Here is a 22,504-nt window from a genome sequence, read left to right as displayed (position 1 = left end):
GTCCTCGCAGGACTATGAGGTGGCGGGCTCACTGGATTTCTATGCGGGAAGACTGCCGGTGCCGGTGCCCGGGGTATTGTGTGCACCGTCTCTGGGATATCTACTGTCTGTATTTTAGTCGTCGTGTACTTACGGGGGTTTGAAGGGGCTGATATCATCAGTCCTAATTCTTTATCGAATCCGTACCCCAGTTCATGACTATCATTCGTGGCTCCACGAATGTGGGTTTTAATATTGAGGCCGCCACCAGCGGCGAACCATGAATTGTGTCCTCCCTTCTTATCATCATTGTGTTCAACAGGATATGGCATCGCTGGCGAATTCTGGATGCCCCGGTTGAATTTCTTGATAACATGGTTCTTGTAATGATAACAACCGCAGCAGACACCAATAAAAGCGATGATAAAAAAGCCGATGACCGATCCGACAGCGATTCCAGCCTTTGCCCCGGTCGACAATCGGTAAGGCCGTTCGTTGATCAAAGCGGAAGCACTTGCACCCAGTCGTCCTTCGGCTTCCTCAAGACTTGTGGGTTCAGGCAATTCTGTCGGTGCGGGCTGTTCTCGGTTTCCGGAAGTGCTAGCGGATGTCGTCGGTTGCGCGGCGTCCAAAATGACTTTATCACAGACTTCCTGGACTTGATAGATCGTGTCGGTTCGCTCCTTACCATTGCCGCAGTCGTTTGTACGGTTTAGACAGTCTTGAATAGCACCGAGAATGGCATAGTCGTCGCAAAGACATAAGACCTTGTTGTCACATTTTGATAGTCCGGGTTGTCCGAGAACAGTCTTATAGCAAGCGTTGGTGCATCCGGGCAAATCCTGCCCCCCAAAATTGACAGCCAGGACCGAAGAAATGCCAACAAGGGCAGAAAGCAATATCGAATAATACATAGTGATGACTTTAGATTTAACTTGATCGTTAGCTATACCCGGAAGCTATGGGGTTGAATGTTAAGAGCATACCTTTCTGATATAATACAAATAAAGGAAAGGTAACGTTGAGCGGAGCTGGTGAGAAAAAGAGGTGGCGGACGGGCGGGTAATATCGGCGGAAGAAGGAGAACCTCTGAAACCAGTCAGACCAGAAAAGGATGACAAGCTTCTAAAAGTTTTGTTCTACCGATCCAGCGACAGACGCCACTTGAAGAAGAGACTTGTCCGGTTGGAAATGAAGATTCGAAAACGAAAGGATTAAAATTGTATATGCAGTTGCAGTTGGTATCACTCGTGGCGAGGCCTTTCTCTTCTCGAGTTCTTGGTCAGAGTCGAGAAATTAACGTCCAACATCAAAACCAAAACATCTATAACCCTTCCTGCAGGTGAACTGAACTATCAAAAGGAGAAAAGGAAGAAGGAAACTCGTCCGTCCAGTGCGTCTTCCGACATAAACTCTTTTGGAACTGTTAGTGAAAAATGATGTCCAAAAAAGCATGGAACGATGGGCCTTTGTGGATTATAAGAGAGCGCACATACATGAACGCGAGCGCACCGTGATGCAAATCCAGCTTCAGGTGTAGATGGGAATACGGCCTGCGATTCGTCAGAATCCTGGGGAACCTTCGGATTAAAATGCGCCGGCGTCCTCTGCTGTCTAAAACAAAAGAAATATAAAAAGAGGTCGAAGGGCAAGCTTTCTTTTGTGTAAATTGCGGGCGCCTATATCACCTCAAGAGGTCGGGGCGAGAGGATTTCTCCATGGTAGGGCCTCACAGCTTCCTAACTCCCCGGACGAGTGCGCAAACATGACAATTTTCCTGGCGATTTCGAAGATAACGAACGACGACCCCTCAGTTGATTCGCCAATCCCTACGACTATGACCGGGTTGTGCTCTAATGTCTGGGCCAAAGACGGGACGTGAGTGGCCAGATGAACGGCTTGGCTTTGAGATTTCGTCGATTGCCTTGTCGCGACTGGCCAATCAAAAAGCCGCCATGAAATTTTCTCGCATACGCGCCCACACCTCTTTTGAAGCTGCAAGGGCAAAGCACCATCGGCTGGTCCCACTCTCGATCCCACAGCTATTTTTAACAAAAAAAAACCCGGGCCAACCAACATGTGGTTGCGTTATGTGTACGAGCGAACATTGTTGGAGACCGAAGCTGACAGTGACAGCTCTTCAAAGCAACAGATCATTTTAGCGCTCGGTTGTTCGATCCCAAGGCTCTGTCACCTCATATAGAAGCGGGAAGCCGGAAGTTCTCCATATTAGACTGGGGGTGCGCGACGTCACTTTGGGAACCTTTTTTAGCAGAAACGGGCCAATTTATCTGAGCACCAGAGATAATGCAATACCCCCACATCGTGCAGATTTCGATCAATCGTAGTGATATGTCCGGAACAATGGCTGGCGGCTAGCTGGCTTCTAGAAGGGAGGTTCGTAAGACCTCGAATTGAATGTCGAGAGGTTGGCTTCGAGAGGTTGGCTTCGAGAGGTTGGATATCACACTTTTTCAGTTGGTCCGTGGAGAGCCTGAAGCTCCGGTCTAGTGTGATGAAGAGGTTGAGCTTTCCAACACTACGCTGCTGAGCTCAGGCCTTGTCGGCTGTTAGCTCAGCTCCATATGCATCGCATGTGAAGCTCTGGCTAGTTAAAGCACGCAACCTGGGAAAAAATCGAGACCATCTGTCAGAATGGGAAAACAATTCGCATGCTCCGTGCCGTTGGATGTTTCAAAGCTATGCACATGTACGACGCCCCGCTCGATCTCGGAAATTGGTTTGTGCATAAGGTTGGGCAGGCGAAGAAGCGGTTCGCTTTGCTCCCTACCGAGATGGCTTCCATAAACCGCTAATTGCAAATACCACACACCCCGAATGGACATCAACGAAAACACAGAGTTGGATTTTAAAACGGTGAAGCTGGCCCATCAGGTGCTGAACAGAAGCGCTTATCGAACGCGAAGTAATTCCTCGCTCTTATTTAATTAATATAAAACCCACGGTATACTACCCGCTGGGTTATATAGCTATAATTTCGTGTCTACCATGTTGACCTTTTTTTTCCTTCCTTCATCAAGGAGACGGAAAGAAGGGTATGGGCACCGCAAGTTATGTTATATTAGTAGAACCAAGAGAAATTTCAAAAGATAGGAGAAGGGGGTATAACCATTCGTAGGGCCGTAGGGGTCAAAACTAGGTATCCCAAACCCCTATCCGACTTTCTTACCCAGGTATCCTCGAGCCTAGCTTCAGCAAAAATTCCACTACCCTTCGGGAACAGTCGACATAGATGGGGGAAAGCAGTTCATCCGTTTGACCTACCCCTTTATATGTATGTGCATGCATATATGGCCGTGTGCCAACTTTATCCTGGATACCTATCAGCCTATTAAAGGTTTATTCCGTTTGTGAATTCACAAATCCAATCAATCTTGAATCTCCAACATCTCTCCGTATTAACTACTAATGACCTTTTAGTGTAGAAATAACCGCACAGCTGCTTTGATAAAACAGCTGCCCGTTTAAAGCAGCTTTTTCACACTAGCTAGGAATGCTTAATTGTCGACTCTGAAACCGCCCTTAGAATGCGCCAGAGGAAATCCGCTACCCTCCCCTAATAAAATAGTTCCACAACGTCACAGCTACTACATTTTTCTCAAGCCACTGAGAGTATATTGTGCCAAGAAAACAAGCCAGTCTCTAGGGATTATGCGGTACTTGGATTACGTACCGGGACACCACAAGCCTTGTATGGACTCGAGTATATTTTTCTTTAACAAATACAGAATCATATGAAGACTGCACTGCCTAAACACCCCTACGACCGTCCTGATGTCTGATACCCCGTTGGAAGCCCCTGGTATTACTTAAAATTAAGTATGTAATGGTATTCTATCATATACCACGTTCAGGGAAAGCTCATAATGAGAGAATCTTTGAACTAGCACATGTTGGATTTTGTAAAGAAAAAGGTTATTTGTATATCTGGTACTGGCCTCCAGACTAATCTAGTACCCTAATTGATATATATATCGTTCACGTAGATCTGAGTTAGACACTGTGTGTACTTATCTTAACTATCCTAGCTCCCTATCTCAGCAGTATGTTACTAACGCTAAACCTTGAGGAGGAGCGAAACATGTAGGGAACCGTGGAGCGTTTGGTAGACTGCCGTAACCCTCCCGTCCCTAAAGATCGGATGGTTCCGTTGTACTGTCGGTTGTTCGGGAAGAGGTACTCTTTTCGCAAAAGCTGGTTGTCATCCCCCGGAATCTACAGAATGGCGCTTCTAGTATCGCTGCATCGACCAAAGTATCTTTGTATAGAACATCCAGTGTCGCCTGGTTCTCGCTCGGCGTTGGGACGCCCTGTTGAGTTAAACTATAACTTAACATTGCATTTTAAATCTGTATCGATTCCCCTTAGAACCGGCCGATCCCGCGTGTGCCGTCCCACTAGCTGCCCCCTAGGGCCCCTTGCATGCTTGTACCACACCAACTTTGCTGACTTTCTGGGTTATCACGTGATACTTACCAGCTTACACGTGATTGACAGATCAAAATCCAACAAACCACAAATATTGGTTTCCCCAAAACGTGATAGTTTATTTGTTTAAAGTTCGACTGATAAAGAGGTTCCCCGTCGTTCGAAACAGTGGTCCGAATCCTGACTGCGTAACTGGAAGTATTTTCTCAGCTCATGGTGGTATTCGATCAAGGAGGACTATAGAAAATAGTCTTAACGTCGGTTGCAAAGAAATTCCTCTCAAGTCCGAAGGTCTCTTAGAATCCGGCTTGGGTAAAGGGACCAAAATCGCTCTCATCCATTGACCAGGTACCAAAAAAAAGGGGAGGTTGCTACTTTTGGCGCCTGCCAGGGCGACGAACCCCCAGGATTTCCCAAAGAGTCGGTTCATAAGTTTCTGTCAATGTCGTACAGGTACAGAACGTGTATAACCCATTGGAGCTACCGCAAACATCTCGTGTTCTCTACGAGTCCCCATCGCCGTTCTGTATCGATAGGTCTCTTTCACCATTCTCTGGTAATATGAGGCCGAAATTTCTCCGACTGCTAACCAATACCCTTCAGAAAGTCTATTGGTAATTTCGTCTAGCAGGGGGATTGGGTAGGCGTCGTCGGGAACGGGTGAACTGACCTAATATTGACCACTTGGCGCACTTTATCGTCCTTGTAGACGACGGAAACTTGAAAATGATACGGTGACCCTGCTGCGCCGACCGGCCGTATCCATCAATTTCCACTAAAGACGGCGTCCACATTCAAACCTTTTCTTCTGCCCTAACCTCTCATACTTTTAGCTACCAGGAGAGACCTGCAGCTCATGCTATGGATATCGTGATATATGTAGAACTGAGGAACCGGGCAGGGACATCTAACCCGGCCTTCCGTATTATTTGCCAACCTTGCCGTCCAAGCAGTACGTCTAAAAATTTGACGGAAAGCCGATATGGCGAGATCGAGAGGGAGGGCGGGGGCATGGCGACGAGGGTAATGAGTACGAGGCTCCCGTTACCTGGTTAGTATAGCGAAATAAGTTTATAGCGAAATAAATGACCAGAAACGGGTGAACACGACGATAGCACCTATGCTATAGAAAGTCTCTATCGAAAAAAGGGAGGTACAAAAATGTTAGCTAAACGATAACACGACGTGGCCATCAATTCTAGACTCCAATTGGAAGAGATTGAAAGTACTCACTTTTGTCGAGAAACTTGAAGGTTTAAGAATACCGATTCTAGGCCTGGGTTTTTACAACCAAGCGGTCTCGCTTTTTGCGGAAATGTAGCAGTTTAATTGTGGTATCGTGTTTCTTATTTTTCTCCTCACACATCAATCGTGCATTTAGACGCCTATGGAGGGGTAGCATCTAGTTTAAGTCATTTGAAGTTAAACATGAGCATTCCGAGCAATCTTCATAAGTAAATGCGATGTACGTACCTACTCTTTCCCTAAAGTCCGTTCGAATTTCTTTCCTAGTTGGTCTAGATTCATATATAGACGGCTCGCTTGCAAATACTGTTCTTGGCATGTGCTGGCCCGCATAATATCTGGAAGTAATATCTAGGTCCGATCCCTGAGCATCCAAATACGTTCTCGCCATTGTGTTATGGCACCATCCATCTTCTGAAGTTCATCGTATGCGATGTGTCCCTAGAGGATGTCTGTGTACACATTAGTAAAGGCTATATTAAAAATATTAGGGTATATATACCTTCATCAAGACGGCAGCTCAATGTTTCGTGGATCCTCGGCCCCGATCATACTTCGAACGAGGCCATAGGTATGTTACATAATATTAGGATGAGGCCACATGTACATAATAGTTGGGATAGAACTACTGTATATAATGTTTGGTGGAGGCCATGTGCGTGAGAAAGAACGGATTGATAGAGGTTCCAAGCGGGACCTCGCGAGACTCATCCCAGATCCACTGCTTTCGGAAAGCGGTGTGGGCAAGCCTGGGAATAGTTTAGAAACGGGCTCGGGTTATCGTATCCAATTATCGGATCTTCGTTGGTGCTGCATATTCTTTTCGATATAGGCATTCGTGCCCCTAAATCATCCTTGCCGACAAATGTCCCTTCCATAGTTAGCAAGGCCACACTAGATCTATAGGGCGAGCCGTTCAGGGACTTGCAGTCTTGAAGGAGGGGTCTAACCATCCGGTCATTATCTATATATTTCATCGCCATTAATTTGGTGATGTAGAATAAATCAAATCCGGCTATCCAACAACCAGGATTTGAAGCTTTATTCCTGGGTACACCCAGGAGGTTTGTACGTCTCTAGCATAGTCGCGATCATGATATCTTTTGCGGCCCTTGACCCTGTTTGATTTTTTTCGAAATGATAGTCGTCGGGTCTCGGCGGGAAACTTTTGCATTGTTGATGAGATAGTATATATAGCTAAGTACCTAGGCATACAGGTAGGTGGTAGTCTTGATCGTAGGGGGTAGGTAGGTACTAAGTGGTTTGTGTAAATACGACTCCAGGTATTTGTGAACATGTTTGTTTCGTTGTCTTAGGGCATTGCAGATCGAAATATTGCTACTCCCAATTCTCTGTACCTAAGTTCTTTTAATTTCTCGGAGCAACAGACTGTTGTCCGGTTTCTTTACCAGTCGAATCACACTGTAGAGGGATTAATGATTCCTAAGTGGACAAGGGGATATTGCTCGATAGTCGTGATCAACTAGTAGAAAAACAAATTATATTTCTAGATGACCAAATACTTAAGTAATAATCAAATTAGTATCCATGCCCTGTACACGTCGTCTTCTTGTAAGTTTCGGATACGCGTACGCATCTAGATAGATAGGTATATAAAAAGAGTGCACCTATAAATTATAAACCGAATAGTATTATGCACGAATCAGGTCTAGATAAAATGACAAGGCTGACAAGATTAAGAGGACGTCTCTAGATTTTACAATATACAGGGCATGTAAGGCAGTTTTCTAGTTTTCAGGAGTAAACCGGAGAGAGATATAGATATGGTTCCTGTTTCGGAAAGTTCCCGATAGGGCTATGATTCTCAACCCACAAACGTCTACGTAGGTCGACGATCGATCAACATTTCTCGTGGTCAATTTGTTGGATCGGCGACGCAACACAGGATCGAAGATCAGGGTCCTTGTGGAGGCAACGTCTCGTATTGTAAAAAAGACCACCTTCCGGAATGTCGATATCTACAGCCGCACGAACCTCCTTCAGCTATCATATGCATTTCCCACCTATCTTCTCGGAAGATAGACTACTTCTTCCAGAACACTTCTCCCGAAGAAAATTAAAACACTGTGGAAATTCTTTCTCGATTCGAGAAGAGAAACGAGAGGACCCACTTTCATGTGGCTGTAACTTATCACCAGCGAAAGGTGCCACTTTCGCGGCTGTGCTTTCTCGGATGCAGATCCGAGGAAAGCGTGGTGAAGTGGCCCTGCGAGTATCTTAGATGACGCAAGCTGTTTGAGAAAGCTCTCAGAGGCTAAGAAAAGTGGGCCAATTGTTCTCGCAGCTTGCGCAGCCACTCTTGGGGAAAGCTTGGAAGCCTGAACGAAACTCATGCATCATGGCTATAGCTTTGGGACCTTCATTTACTACGGCTGATCGGGTATAGTTACAGCCTGAGAGGGGTTTATGTGTCTGGGCAGTTCTTCCCGCCCTCTGTTTCGACAGGCGATGAGTTAGTTCATAGGGCTGCCGATATATTTTTCCTTGTAGGGAGATGGGAGCAGTTTCCCGTTGACGATTTGTCTGAAAATAACGATATGCACATTGCAGGACGGGAAGGATCAAGCCACGAAGGATTCCCATCTGTGTCTTACATTCTTCAAATTCACGTATGGAAGGTATTGTACAGATCTTAGGGGAGGGTTAGAGATCGATTCGATTCGTCTGGTCGTCAAAACGGCTGGAAACGAAAGACCGAATATCCAAACAATTACATAACAAAAATATAGTCCATTTCTGGGAAAGCTCGATATGCACGGGAAGCTTGGTAAAAAAAAGTTACGTTCTGTTCGGAATACTTTCGCCGAAATTGACCTCGGGAGGAAAGCATGTGGATGGCATTGATGACATGTTGGCCGGGGCCCAGAATTTAGGAAAGAACAGACGAACGACTTTAGCTTCGCCTTTTTCTCTTTCGATTCATGAAACTTGTCCACTCTATTTTTGGATGATCCCTTCCAAGGTTTAGGACTTCTCCACCTTGGATTAATCCTGTATATTTTTCCCGATTCTGGTCGGTTAGAAAACAAGAAAGTTTTGGGACCATAATGACTTGTAGTTGGAGGTATCGCGAGGCTCCGACAGCACGCATCCTTGGATATTCGCTTGATGGACTTTCCGGCTAAATTCTCTCACGTTAGTACATAATCTCTGTGCTGGATTTCATTACTCAGCCTTCCCAGACGCCTTGCCACGCTTAACCTGAGAGGGAATCTCAAATCATGAGGCAAGCACCCCAGTCTACTTTTAGGGAACTCGTCGCCGAACTGAGCGAGCAAAGGTACATGGTGTGGTCGGTATGGCGCAGTGGGTGACTAACCAACTGATGCGTGCCACGGTACACAGTACGTACCCTCGGCTTCGTTTTCTTGGTTTCGAGTGAACTATGAACTTTGAACTGTGGGTCCCAAGAAGCATGCAAAATGAAACCACATGGGGAGTTACACAAACGGGAAAAAAGTGCTGACCAATGATATCGCAAACCTTACTGCTTGACCCTGCATTCGCCAATCCTAACCCCAAAAAAGGATGAAAGAGTGACCACGATAGCGATAAGAGGGGACATCTGGTCGCGGTACCCACAGTTACCACCCAATGCAGGCAAAACCCACGCATTCCAAGAAGTATCTCATGTATGTTATATGCTCCGTAAATGGACAATGCACAAAGATCCCGCGCAAGATCGTTTTAAGACAGAGGCTTGCGGCTGAGCTCCCGAAGATTTGTCAAAATTAACAAGAAGATCTAAGGAAAGTCCCAAGACTTTTTCCAACAAACCGCAACAAATAGAAAAATATTACCGAGCATTTTCCGTTCGTTCTAGCTTTAGTTTTTCGCTAGCGCGCCAACCAGAGTCTGGTCGACCCTGCCCATCATTTTTTTTTTTTCGAAGGATTATGAAGCCATCTTGTCTGCTTTGTATGTGGATGGTAATTTTGCTTTTTTGGCCGCTCGTTTGTTGTAAAACACCATGCATGCGGGCATTCTTCAAAGGACCAACAACACCAGTAGGGGTTCCTTGGGTCTTGGGCCTTTGATCCTCATGAGCCAGACCTTGATGAGCCTTAGTGGTTACCAACAAGATTAATCCCGTCTCGAAGCTGAAGAGCAGTCTAGCTGAGAGAAAAAGCAAATTTTGCGAATATAGCGGGATATCATGTGCGGTAAAGATACAAAGAACAGAAAGAAGGCCCAAGCTGAAAAATAATATAAAAGATGCAGCTCCTGTCTCCAAAGTTCCGAATTATCTTTTCTTTACCATCACATAAGCAAAGCTTAAGAGCTTCTTAAAAAATCAAGAGTGGGGCCTAAGTAAAAAGCGCGGACCATCTATCGACTTCCAAACCCGACAAATACTACTCATTCATATAAGCTCCAACAAACTACAATGGAAGCCAAACAACCAGGTGCTCCCGGTGGTTCAGGCATCGGAGGAATGGGCAATGAAATCCCAGCGGTCCCAAGCTGGTTCATCTTCATCAGATATGCTCAGATCGTTTTGACCTTGATCGTCTTCGTCTGCTCTTGTGTCGCTCTCGGCCAGATTAAGGGATACATCATCGGATGGGGAGCTGGTTTCGCTCTTTTCACCGTATGTTCTCCGTATATGCTTACTATGTAAAAGATTAACGAGCTAACTTTTCTCCAGTCAATCTACACCGCCATCTTCCTCGCCGGCGTCCTCCTAGTCCCCAAATTCGCCCCACAATTCTACTTCAAATGGTTCTGCCTCGGCGGTGAAGCCTTCGCCGTCCTCTGGTGGCTCATCTCCTTCGCCGGTCTCGCCACCTGGGCCAACCTCCTCTCCGTCTGGAGCGACTACGACGGTAGAATCTACAGCGGATATAAAACCGCCTATGGCGCTTGCGCTGCCGGCGCCGCATTCGGTGCCTTCAACTGGGTCGCCTTCTGCGTCACCCTCGCCTTCTACGCTATCGGATGCCACAAGCACCGCGTTGGAAAGCTGGGATGGAACGCCGGTGGTGTTGAGGCTGGCGCCGCTTCTATGGGACCAATTGGTGTTCAGCAGACTGGTGCTTCGCAGCCATCTTATGATCCCGCTCCGGAGCCAGTTGGATATGGATACCAGGGACAGCAACAGCAGTACCCAACCGTTCCAACTCCAACCCCATCCCAACCTTATCACCAATAAACCGAATATCTAGGATTTAAGAAAGAGTGGGGGAAATAATCTATGACATGGTTTAGTCAAGGAGGATGAACATATCACGATTTTTCTTTATTATTATTATCGATTTCCTTTGTATAAATTTCCGACTACTTTTGCAAGTATACATGTTTGCATGCAAAATTAATCTTCTGGCGTTTTGCAAATTCCTGTCTCCAACTTGGTACCCTTATACCTCTTTGTCGTTTTTTTTGTTCTTGTGTTCAAACGGAGTCAAAGAAAGGAATTTTTGGATCTATCTTTTTACATACCTGTGAAGAAATAATAACACTTCTTCTTTTGAAACTTCACAAAAAACATCTTCAAAAATTTTCGTAGAACATTGCAATTGACGTGGAGCATGCGCAGGCACCCGCCATCCAGAGCGGGCCCGGGCGACCTTTGAACCCCGAAATTGACAAAACGGCTAAAAAAATGGCACAAACGGCACCGAAACAGAAAAGAATACCAGACCTGGCCAAGTCAAAGAGTTACCTCAGGGGAGGTCCCACCAAGCGCGTAACGTTATACTACATAACACCCGAAATTCGACCTACAAAAACTTTTGTTGAATAAAAAAAAATCAAATTAAAAAATAACCACTCTCGAGCTCGGAAAGAAACAAAATGACAAAAATGCAAAAACGAAGACGAAAATGCCACTTACACCACGGCTTGAGATTAAAATCCTTCGAAAATTCATGGGAGGGGTCAGCCGAACGAACCAATTGTCGAGTCGGCCCTTTTCCTGCGCCAGAGGGAACCGAGTACTTGCGCCGGTTTCACGATAAAATACTACATCGCCTACACTACATACGCACGTATACAGTATACATGTGTGTATGTACCCCAAGCTCCGCATGCGCAGTTTCTATTTCTGCCCCCCATGATCCTTCAAAAACGGAGTCATAGGTGACAAGATGGAAATCTCGAAAAGAAAACCCATACACCCCGGCCGATCCACGCTTAGATCAACATTAGCTTGAAACCGAAAAAACGGTACATCCCGGTCGAACCTGCAAAACCCGCGATTTTCATTTCAGTGCCTTCCGAATCGACCAGCACCTCGAACGTGCGGCTGAGATCTGTTTTTCCACATTCTTAAAAAACAAGAGATAGGAAATTTTTTGAAAGAAGGTAGGCGCAGAACTTTCGCCACCGAAAGGAAATTTTTTTACCGAACCAAACAAAATTTCTAACCAATTGCGAATGAAATATTGCGCGAGGTTTAAACAATGGCAACATTCCGTGACGCAAAAAAAAAAAGGGAAATGGAGAAAAGCACGATTGTCTGGAATCGAGGCTATAATTTGATATGACTGCCTTACTAACAACGAGAACAGGATCTCGATCAGGAGGCCATACAAACACCCCGGTCAACTCGACCCTATCCTGCGCCTTTCGCCTATGTACATGTGTGTCTTAGATACACTTTACATGAGGAGCAACTAGACGAAGAAGAAAAAAGAGGGTGTGGCGAAGCGCTTCGAATCGAGATGGATCAGCTGAGAGCTAGTTGGTATGGCACAAGAGCTAGAAAGTCAGGACCCTGAGCACATCGCCCCGCCCGGGCAGTTAATTGGCCCCAATCGATGTCTTCATCATAGACGGTAGATACGGATATATATACGAAATCCATACCCCCGGGGTTATGCATCGCCGTTTTTTAGACAACCTTCACACGAGGGGCTCAAGACTTGGCGTGAAAGAAAACCCCACCTTTCAGATCCCAAAAGGAAATCCGGATTTTGGCCCTCCTCATGCTCACTTTACCGGCTTACCTAAAGCATCCGAAACAAATCCATAGAAAAGAACTATTAATCCCATTACATTAGTAACGATAGATCTTCCCGAGACGGAACTATTAATATTACACACAAAATTTATAGCCGAGCTCGTTAACATGCACTTTTGTTCTACCACCTGCGTACACAGGTATCCTTATTTTAAAGATTACGCCCAAAAGCTATAGACCGGTCTTGGGTGACATCGCTCAAAGTACAAAAGATCTATTTCACTTCAACCTTTTATTATAACCTGCATACACCCAGATATCCTAAAAAAAAAAACTTAAAACCGTTTATTATCCTTCGGCTCACATGTTAAACAAGTCCCGAAGCTTCGATGTCAATACATCGCACCCGCTTTCCGATATATACACCTTGTATGTGTACAAAATAGCATTGAGATGATGAGTAACTTTCCATGAGTCAATAGGATCAAACAATGATGTCGGAATTAATAGTAACGACAACCGTAGAAAAAGCCGTTACACTTATTAACCAAAACGGAGCCTCAAAGAGCCTCTTCCTCTACCCCAGCATCCGGATCAACCTTCCCCTGCAGATCACTTCTACAATAATATCCGTCGAAACATAACTTCACGCATACTTCCGACAACCCATAACGTTACCGACCCGGACATCTATTTGTTTCAAAACTGCATTTCGATTTCACAAAGGTCCTGGCCTGGCAAGCTGCACCCGCATGACGTTGTTCAACATTACATTGTTGGGGAGAATTTACCCCCACCGTCAATATACAATCTTCGATTGATTAAACAGCCCCCAGAGCATCTCCAGTACATTACATTCTCACCCCCTACTGCCCCAAAATCCATTTCCCCAAAGCTTCAACAGGGCGGGATAGTAATTAATAAAGAATCGAAGGTAAAAACACCAACCGAAAAGAAAAAGACACAGCATCCAAAGCTACGAACGAATGGGGAAAAAAAAGAAGCTGAAGAAATCCCCCAGATGCCACCCGTGAAAGAAAACCACCCCATCTCCCAAACCCCCACCTTCACCGAATGATAGGAAAAAAGAGAAAAAAACTGGAATCAAGAACTCAACGCCAAACATGCATCGACCGCCAACCCGACTCTATAATATCACCCCACGCTCGTTAGCTTCTCCCCTATAACCCACAACGTCGCTTGAAAACGTGTACTCAGTGAGAAAGAAAAGTAGCAGTATACAAACCTCGCAACAAGATGGTAAAATGATGATGATATAGTAGCATATGAAAATCAAAAAAATCACAAAAAATCTCACACAAACCAAAGCTTAATGGGATTCAACGAGCTTACTAACCTCCCATCCTTTAACCGCACCACATCGTCAATGATGTCTTTATCCAAATCTGGGAACATGGCGGATAGTATCCTACCCGAACTCATCAGCATCTCCTTGACCGATCTGTAGATTTAGAAATACTCACCCAACCACGTTCTCATGTTCCGCCCTCTGTATCCTTACCGCCTCCGCCGTCTCCGCACTCGCCTGCCGAGCTGCACTCTCCGCCGCTTCCAGTGCCTCAGGTTGTAAATACCTCGCTCCGGGAAAACCATTCGTCGGCGGCGGGTTCTGATTTTGATCCTGACCCTGCTGCTGCTGCTGCTGCGATCCCTCCCGGCTGTTCGGCCTCGGACTCGTTCGCGGCGTATTCCCCGGCAATGGCGTACTAACCGGCCCGGCATCCACCGTCACCGGGTGTAACTGCCTCGTACTCTCCTGCTGACTCTGCTGACTCGACGAATCATCTCCAAATATCCTTCCGATTGTACTAAGCGGTTTCTGTATCGTTCTTAACAATCCTGCCACCGCCGCTTTCTCTTCATCTCCACTTCCGACATTGGCATTGGCATTGGCATCCACGCTCCGTCTTCTTTCCGCGCTAACCCTCTCCTGTGTATCCGCTGCCATTGCGGCTGCGGACATGGATGCGCTCCTCCCGCCGGCACCACTGGCTCCGCCCTGTGGTGGTCCCTGTCCTCCTTCACCGCTCACGCTACCTCTGGGTGTGCTACCCACAACGGGACTGATCGGTTCCTTCACCTCTGCGATTCTCCTTACTGCTTCTTCCACGTTCTTTTCAAACTCCTCGTCGTTGATGGTTAAGCTGCTTCTGTCCAGCCCTTCGATGAATTGTATCGCCCCCGAAAGTGACGATAGGTAGTACCCGGCTTCACCGCCGAGTTTGTCGGGATTGCGGAATCGGAGGATGTATTGGATGTTGCTGACGAGGTGTTCGGGGTTGGCTCGGAGGACGACGTAGATCAGGAGGGGGACAAAGTCGTCTGCGGATTGTGTCGAGTTTGCATGCCGTAGTAGTCCTATCCATTATGAGTATCCTCGTAAGCGATGTAGAGATGGGTGTACCGCTACAGACCGAATATAACTTTGCAGCAATTCAGCACACAGATTACTTTATCCCTCGGTGCCCTGTAATTATTGATCTTTAACAGCTCCTGTACCGCCAAACTCAAGAACTTGCGTCCGCTCTCCCCGACGGGTTTTATATCCAGGTGTTCCTCTCTAACCCATCCGTATATCGCCACCTTTTGCGCCAAAATCTCATCCCTCTCGACATCCTCCTGATGCTGCCCTCTCCTCCCCGGCATGTTGGGATTCTGCCGTCTTTTCCCACGTTTATCCAACAGCGAAGGCGGAGGCGCTATCGCAGGGGAAAAAGTCTGGGTGTACAATCTATTCATAACAAGCTTCTCCATTCCTTCCTTTGCATTATCGAATTCCAAATCCGAGACTTCGCGCCAGACGTCGCAGATGGCCATTTTGTTATGGATGAAGTCGAGAAAGTCGGAGATGATTTTGACCTGTTCGTGGACGACCCATTGCCGTTTTCCGAATTCGTTGAGGAAGGAACGGAGGAAGCGGGCTACGGGGTCGGCGGTACGGTGACGGAGTTGTTCGAGGAATCGGTGGAAGTCGAACGGTTGCGGGGGTTCTGGATCCGGTGCTGGTGGGGGTGGGGCGGGTTCGACGGGGGAGTGGGGATCCAGGGTTGTGGAGAAGCGACGGTTTAGTTGCGGGGGTAGAGGTTTTTCGGTGGACGATGACGTTAACGGGGATCGCGGGGTTGTTGCGGTGGTGGAAGTATTAGCGGCAGGTCTGAGGTTCTCAAGACTGGATGTCCGTGGTGGGATATGCGAGGCCGGTGTCTTTTCGGATAGAGATATTTCGTCATTATTCGTAGTAGGTGACGGGGAAGGGGAGAGTTTCGAGACTTCGGGGTCGGATTGTGGGGGCAGCTTTGGAGAGAACTGGGACATGATGCTTCTTATCTCTCCCTTGGCATCCTGTCCTTCCTCCTCTTCGGCGGCATCCAATATGGACGAGCCGGATAGCGAACGGCCGTGAGATTTCTGAGAGTATCCCGGGTGCAGCCTTCCATTTTCAGGACGAGGTAAAGCTGGCAGGGCAGCATTGCCGGATGGCTTTGTTGGAGTTTGAGATTGAGCTGTCTCTGCTTTCGAGAGGACGTCTTCAGGGGTGGGCAAGGGCTTGTCCTTCGGAGGAGGAGCTGGAGCAGGTGGAGAACTCGGGAGGGTCTGAGATAGAGATTCCTTTATTTTCGTATTCGTAGGGGATTTGGGAGATATATCGAGTTTGGAGAGGGATGTGGAGACATCTGACGAATCGGTGGGGTCGACAGATAGACCAGAAGGTGGCATTGCAACAGGATCTGTGGAAGATTCCTCCCATTCTTTGGCATCGGTCATGACTGATATAGCGCCGAGGTCGTCTTTACCGTTGTCATCATCAAAGGTGGCGGTGGCAGCAGCAGCGAGCGAGCGAGGTTGTGGTTGTTCTGCACGGAGGGCGGTTTCCTCCTGCATGGCAGCGGCGGCAGCGTGGTGGACCCGGCGAGCACCTATAGCTCCAGCTCCTTGGCTAGCTCTTATCGCAGCTACAACCACTCGTAAGAATAACAACCAGGCAAAGATACAGCCGGCTAGCTTCCGGATGACGGTTAAACGGGAATCGAGGCCGTGGATGGATGGTGGTGATATGTTGATGGTTATGATACGTTGGGGTCCAAGCGAGCTTGCCAGATAGCATACGCAATTCACATCTTCAACTCCACTTCAGCTCAACTTTAACTTCGACTTCGATAGTTACTGGCAGATGTATTTATCAAGCCCCCCGAACGGCGATGTTTAGAAATAAATAAATGTTCAGGAGAAGGGAGAGAGAGGAATACAAAGTGTAATTAGATATAAAGTGAAGTTGAGTGGCGGGCCGTTTGAGTGGACCCGCCCGAGTCTCAATCTCTATTTACGCCACAGCACTGGCCACGGTTAGATGGTATTGTATTTGAAGGCACGTAATTGTATCTACTCTTTAAGATATTCGAGAAACGATATTACATAATATTATCAACAATCTCGATTTTATTTTATTTTTATTCCTGGCCTGGGCTTCGATGTATGGTAAAGGTGGGTCTGTGCGGAAACACCAAAAAGTTCGAGCGCTCGCTTGGAAAAATTTCAATTCTTTCTTCGCTTCTCCAAACCTTCAACTGTCAACCTCACCGCACCATTGTATTCCTGCGAATATCAGAACGATGGCGCCTCCCCCGAAGAAACAAAAGGTCATCCACTCCGATGCACCGGTAACTGCCACCGAAAACGGCGACCAAAAGGCATCAGACGTCGACATCTCCGGCCAACGAACCGTCTTCGTCCGTTCCCTCAACTACTCCACAACCACGGACTCCCTCTCCGCCCACTTCTCCTTCATCGCCCCTCTGAAACATGCGACCGTCGTCGTCGACCCCTCCACGAAGTCCTCCCGAGGCTTCGGTTTCGTCACATTCACCGACCCGGCCGACGCTCTCAAAGCGGTCCAAGAATTCAACGGCAAGGCCTTCGAAGGTAGACATATTAAAGTCGAGATCGCTCAGGCTAGACATAGAGATGGTGATAAATCTGGACTTTCCGTGCCTCCTTCTTCTGCATCTATCGCGACTGGAAAACCAGCGAAGGATGTGGACGTCAAAAAGAGGAACCCGAGGTTGATCGTCAGGAATTTACCGTGGTCCGTGAAGAAGCCGGAACAATTGACGCCTTATTTTACGAAGTTTGGAAAGGTCAAGGAGGTTATTATTCCTAGGAAGGATGGGTCGAAGTTTGGTCCCATGGCTGGGTTTGCTTTTGTTACGCTTAGAAAGGAGGAGAGTGCACGGAAGGCCATCGAAGCTATGAACGGTACTGAAATCGAGGGGAGAACCGTCGCTGTTGATTGGGCTGTGGAAAAGGACGAGTGGAAGCAAAAGGCTACCGAAGGAGACGAGGACGACAGCGATGATGAAAAAGAGGAAAAAGTAGAAGATGCAATGGACATCGACGAGGAACTCAACCAAGCCGCCCTCGACTCCGACTCCGACTCCGGCTCGGACGACGACATGAAGGACATGGAAGATGAAAACGACGACGGAGAAGACGAAGGAGAAGACGGCCACCCCCGATCCTCCAACGACACCGTCGTTTTCATCCGTAACCTCCCCTTCACGACCGACGACGACGCCCTCTTCGAACACTTCAAAGAAAACTTCGGTCCGATACGATACGCCCGTGTAGTCTTGGAACAAGACACCGGCCGGCCCCGCGGCACAGCCTTCGTCTCATTCTACAATGAATCCGACTTTGAAAAATGCATCACCGACGCTCCAAAAAACACTGTTCAAAACATCCCATCCTCCGGAAAAGGTGGTGCCAAAGCTTCGGTCTTACAATCCGAATCACTCGACCCGACGGGGAAATATACCCTCGACGGAAGAGTTCTTTCCGTTTCAAAGGCTGTATCCAAAGAAGAAGCTGGAAGGTTGACTACCGTTGGAACCGAGAAACGGGAAAAAGTTAAAGCCGAACGGAGAAGATTATACCTTCTGAACGAAGGACAGATATCGCAGAACAACCCGCTGTACGCAAAGCTCTCGCAAGCAGATATCAAAATGCGAGAAGAGAGTTATAAACAACGAAAAGGGTTTTTGGAGAAAAACACCAGCCTGCACTTGAGTTTGGTTCGGTTGAGCGTTAGGAATATCCCCAGGAATATTACCGAAAAGGACCTCAAAATGATGGCTAGAAAGGCCGTTGTGGAGTTCGCAAAAGAAGCCAAGGATGGAAAGCGAGAGGGTATTAGTAAAGAAGAAGCCAGACGTGGTGGACAAGAGGCAAAGGAAGAAGAGGCTCAGAGGAGAGCTAAGGGTAAAGGTGTGGTCAAGCAGGCCAAGATTGTCAGGGAAAAGAGCGGCGCCGGAAGGAGTATGGGTTACGGCTTTATCGAGTACATTGGACATAGATGGGCCTTGATGGGTCTGCGATGGTTGAACGGACGAGAGGTCGCACATTTGACAGTCGAGGAGAAAGATAAACAGGAAGGGAGTGAGGTCTTGGAAGTCAGCAAAGATGACAAGAAGAGACGGTTGATCGTGGAATTTGCGCTGGAGAATGTGCAGGTCGTGCAGAGGAGAAAAGAGAAGGAAAAATCAGCAAAGGGAAGGCTGCCCAGGACGAAAGAAGAACGGGAAGCCGAAGGTGATGACAAGAAATTCAAAGGCAAGGGCGATAGGAAGAGGAAGTGGTCGAAGGGCGGCGATGAAAAACAAGAAGAAGGAGAGGACGCCGAAGAGAAGAAGAAGGGTAAAGGGAATCCGGAGAAATGGGACAAGCAGAAGAGGGCTGCCCAGATAATTGCGAGGAAGAGGCAGAAGAGACGCATGAGGAATACCGCTTAGTCCTTTTCTTAATTCTTTCTGTATCATATGATATACCTAGATATAGTATAGTATAGCTTGTAGATATAGATATCGTGCATCAATGAGTAAAAGTACCAATCGATTCGATATTTCCGTTGTCTTGATATCTATCGTCATATCGGACGTGGTGAAAATGTGGCAAGTGATATGTAATGAGCCACAGCTTGGCTGGGTTTGGTGTGGCTGAAAGAGCGCAAGGACGCGCCTGTTCTGCGGCAAACATCAACGAAGGACGTTGCTCTCCACCAACCGACATCCCATCAACCTCATCACCAACCATCCCGTCACCTTCACCTACGCTTCAGAATACCCCGCGTAACCTTACCAAAGCTCCCATCCAAGCCACTTGCCATCCATCCTAACCAATTGGCCCCTCCGCTTCTCCTACCGCCCTCTACGTCTCCGCGAAACCAGCCACAGCTGAAACCGTCAACTAGAGCTTAGCAAAAACGCGCCTGAAGCTTCATCAGACGTTATCATCACTAACAATCCGTCATCGCCATCGCTACCGTCGTCTGCCGCCCGGCAACCATCGCGACATCCTAACAACCGACTGGCCGTCCTCCCAGGCTGACTGGGGGACCGCACCGTAACTCGGCGCCCATCAAACCGTCCCCTCCTGGCAACCCACCTCACACGCCATCACAATGTCCACCCCAGTTCCACATCTATCGAGATCGAACTCGGCTGCCCGTGGAGCCTCATCCACCCCGGCTCCCCAAACAAATGGCAACGGAGCAGCTCCAGCTGGTGCAGCAGGCACACCTGACACATCGCTCTACAAATTACAACCGCAAGCATACACCACCAATTATGCTACCCGCATAAAGGGCTCGTTACAGACGATGCTAGTCGTCCCTGCTGTTCAAGCGTCTACATCTACCTTACCGCCGAGATCTGCCAGAAGGGGGCAGACTGCTGTTAATTATGCCGAAGACGATGACGACGACTTTGGAGACAGGGAGTCAAGACGTGGTGGCGCCGGTGGGGGTGCTGCTGCTATCGTTCCGGAGGAGATCACGGAACCTGTTACGGTTCCGGGCAAGCTCCCACCGAAACCTCTGCCGTGGAGAAGGTATGTTCTTTCTTTCTCTCTCTCATCTCTCCCCGCGCCCGTATCCATCCCCACCTTCATATCTCCCCGTCATGAACCGGACTGACATACTCTACGAAACCGAAAGGACCCCGGAGCAAATGGCTCAGGCTGCTGAGCTTCCCGAGGTCCTCATCCCGGTCCTCTTCGAAAAGGACATCGATTCGACCAAAAAGATCCGCGAGCAATTCACCTGGAATCTCTTCGAAGCCGACATCACGTTTGAACGCTTCGCACGACAAGTATGCTTGGACCTTGACATCGACCCCCGTTTGATTGTTGACGACTTTGTCACCGCCATCCGCACTGCCTGCCAAGAATGGGCTCCGATCGCTTGTCTCCCCCTCCCGGAGAAATTCATCGACCCCGTCAGCGGCGATGAAGGGTTCTATCTGGTCCCCATCAAAATAAACGTCCAATGCGGGGTCGACACCTTGACCGACCAACTCACGTACAACCTCTTTGAAGAAGAAATCACCCCCGAGACGTGGGCAAATATTATTTGCAATGACCTCGGATATCACGGAGAGTTCCGCGGGGCCGTTACTACCGCCATCCGCGAGGAGCTTCTCAAAGCCAAAAAGGATCTGTTCTCCGGTAATATCGTACAATACAACTGGAAGGCCGAGGGTCACCCGCAATTCCAAGGCATCCGCTACGATCCGGAGAATTACGGAAGCCAATGGTGCCCGAACATCGATAAATTGACGCGAGATGAAGTCGAACGTAGAGAATCCGACAGAGAACGAGAGACCCGTCGCTTGAGACGCGAAACGACCAGGTTGAACCCAGTCAACGCGGCTCAGGTTTGGTTGTACGGAACTAATGGTATTCCGACACCTGAAATGCCCGTTCCTGGGACTCCGGGCGGTCAGATCCTCGATACGTTCTCACGAAGAAAGCGTCAGCCGATGGTTCGAGACCGGGACGACTCTCCGATGCGCAAGGGTAGCGTTGTCGGACAAGGTGGATCGAACACTCCTGCTCAACTGGCTAGTGCGCCGGTCCCACTTCCTGATACCATGATACTCCAATGGAAGTGCAGCCACTGTTGCATCAACGGGTTGAATACCTGGGGTGTTAGGGATGGACCTACGGGGAAATATACTCTTTGTGCTCTTTGCGGGTATCTTTACTATGAGACGAGGGTTTTGCCGGAGTGGCGCCGAGGGATGTACGAATACGATCTTGGCGAACCAGAGGTTGGTGTTAACGGAGGAGGCGGGTATGAGATGGTTGGGGTTTAGGTTTGGCAAAAGCCTCTGTGCGTGCGAGGTGATATTTGGGGTTTTTTTTTTTTTTTTTTCGAACTGTTATTTATGATACTCAAAAGTATTTCGATAACGGTGTGATTATGCTCTGGTCACCACGTGCGACCTTTGCCATACCTTTTTCTATCAACGGTTCTTGTATTCTTACTTCATTTCTCCACATGTGTATTCTACCACGGCTTCTTTTCTTTTTCTATTTTTCTTTTCATAGGGAGAGGATAATACGTGTCAGCCTCCTCCTCCCCGACCTTTATCTGCGAGGAAGCTTGTTTCCTTTCCTTTATTTTCCTTTCATTAGACGGGTCACGGTGTTTTTGATTTTCTTGTCTTTTCTTCAACTTTCTCTTCTTTCCCATACTCCGCCTCCTCTACCACCGTTCCCCCGTGTATTCTTATCCGACATGGTCCTCTTCCATTACATCGCACTCTTGATCACTCACACCGTCCGGCTGGCCAGGCTTTTACCCTAACCGGACCACATGTATCTACTTCGCACCTCGACAATCGGGATGGAGGGGAAGGGGAAGAAAAAAATACAAAATATTTATTACTAATCAATAAGAACTTCACCGGCAAACTATGCGTATGAAGCCTAACGGTCAATGGTTAGGTAGGTGCGACCGGTACGATATTCGATGTAATGGTCCGTGCTGCGCACGGTGTTTATGTTTTACATGCATGAGTTCGAAAGAACAAAGGGACAGACTGATTAAGAAAA

At 47.8% G+C, this 22,504-nt stretch overlaps 5 protein-coding genes across 7 annotated transcripts; 3 read left to right on the top strand and 2 right to left on the bottom strand.

Moving 5' to 3' along the window:
• Nucleotides 1-39: 39 nt before the first annotated feature.
• On the bottom strand, nucleotides 40-1,699 carry DFL_005660 (uncharacterized protein; the record flags this gene model as incomplete). The annotated part of the gene is made up of 6 exons (XM_067634953.1): nucleotides 40-100; nucleotides 187-901; nucleotides 966-1,104; nucleotides 1,328-1,393; nucleotides 1,476-1,593; nucleotides 1,668-1,699. The coding sequence occupies 6 exons, from the start codon at nucleotides 1,697-1,699 to the stop codon at nucleotides 40-42; spliced, it is 1,131 nt and encodes a 376-aa protein (XP_067489432.1).
• An 8,382-nt stretch (nucleotides 1,700-10,081) lies between these two features.
• On the top strand, nucleotides 10,082-10,846 carry DFL_005659 (uncharacterized protein; the record flags this gene model as incomplete). The annotated part of the gene is made up of 2 exons (XM_067634951.1): nucleotides 10,082-10,285; nucleotides 10,343-10,846. The coding sequence occupies 2 exons, from the start codon at nucleotides 10,082-10,084 to the stop codon at nucleotides 10,844-10,846; spliced, it is 708 nt and encodes a 235-aa protein (XP_067489431.1).
• A 2,853-nt stretch (nucleotides 10,847-13,699) lies between these two features.
• Nucleotides 13,700-16,498, bottom strand: DFL_005658 (uncharacterized protein; the record flags this gene model as incomplete). The annotated part of the gene is made up of 4 exons (XM_067634950.1): nucleotides 13,700-13,742; nucleotides 13,953-14,024; nucleotides 14,080-14,974; nucleotides 15,031-16,498. 4 exons carry the CDS (start codon nucleotides 16,496-16,498, stop codon nucleotides 13,700-13,702), a joined length of 2,478 nt encoding a protein of 825 aa, XP_067489430.1.
• A 728-nt stretch (nucleotides 16,499-17,226) lies between these two features.
• DFL_005657 (uncharacterized protein) lies at nucleotides 17,227-19,401 on the top strand (the record flags this gene model as incomplete). Of its 2 annotated transcripts, XM_067634949.1 has the most annotated exons (2): nucleotides 17,227-18,950; nucleotides 19,022-19,037. In XM_067634949.1, 2 exons carry the CDS (start codon nucleotides 17,227-17,229, stop codon nucleotides 19,035-19,037), a joined length of 1,740 nt encoding a protein of 579 aa, XP_067489429.1. The 2 variants fall into 2 exon arrangements, with proteins under 2 accessions (XP_067489429.1, XP_067489428.1); XM_067634948.1 differs by having other exon boundaries at nucleotides 17,227-19,401.
• Nucleotides 19,402-20,069: 668 nt separating this feature from the next.
• DFL_005656 (uncharacterized protein) lies at nucleotides 20,070-21,762 on the top strand (the record flags this gene model as incomplete). 2 transcript variants are annotated; one of them, XM_067634947.1, is made up of 2 exons in its annotated part: nucleotides 20,070-20,497; nucleotides 20,604-21,762. In XM_067634947.1, 2 exons carry the CDS (start codon nucleotides 20,070-20,072, stop codon nucleotides 21,760-21,762), a joined length of 1,587 nt encoding a protein of 528 aa, XP_067489427.1. The 2 variants fall into 2 exon arrangements, with proteins under 2 accessions (XP_067489427.1, XP_067489426.1); XM_067634946.1 differs by having other exon boundaries at nucleotides 20,268-20,497.
• Nucleotides 21,763-22,504: the final 742 nt, after the last annotated feature.

This window comes from Arthrobotrys flagrans, assembly GCF_004000055.1.
Source record: "Arthrobotrys flagrans strain CBS H-5679 chromosome Unknown unitig_9, whole genome shotgun sequence".
Lineage (NCBI taxonomy): Eukaryota > Fungi > Ascomycota > Orbiliomycetes > Orbiliales > Orbiliaceae > Arthrobotrys > Arthrobotrys flagrans.
This window is presented reverse-complemented; position numbering and strand designations above follow the sequence as displayed.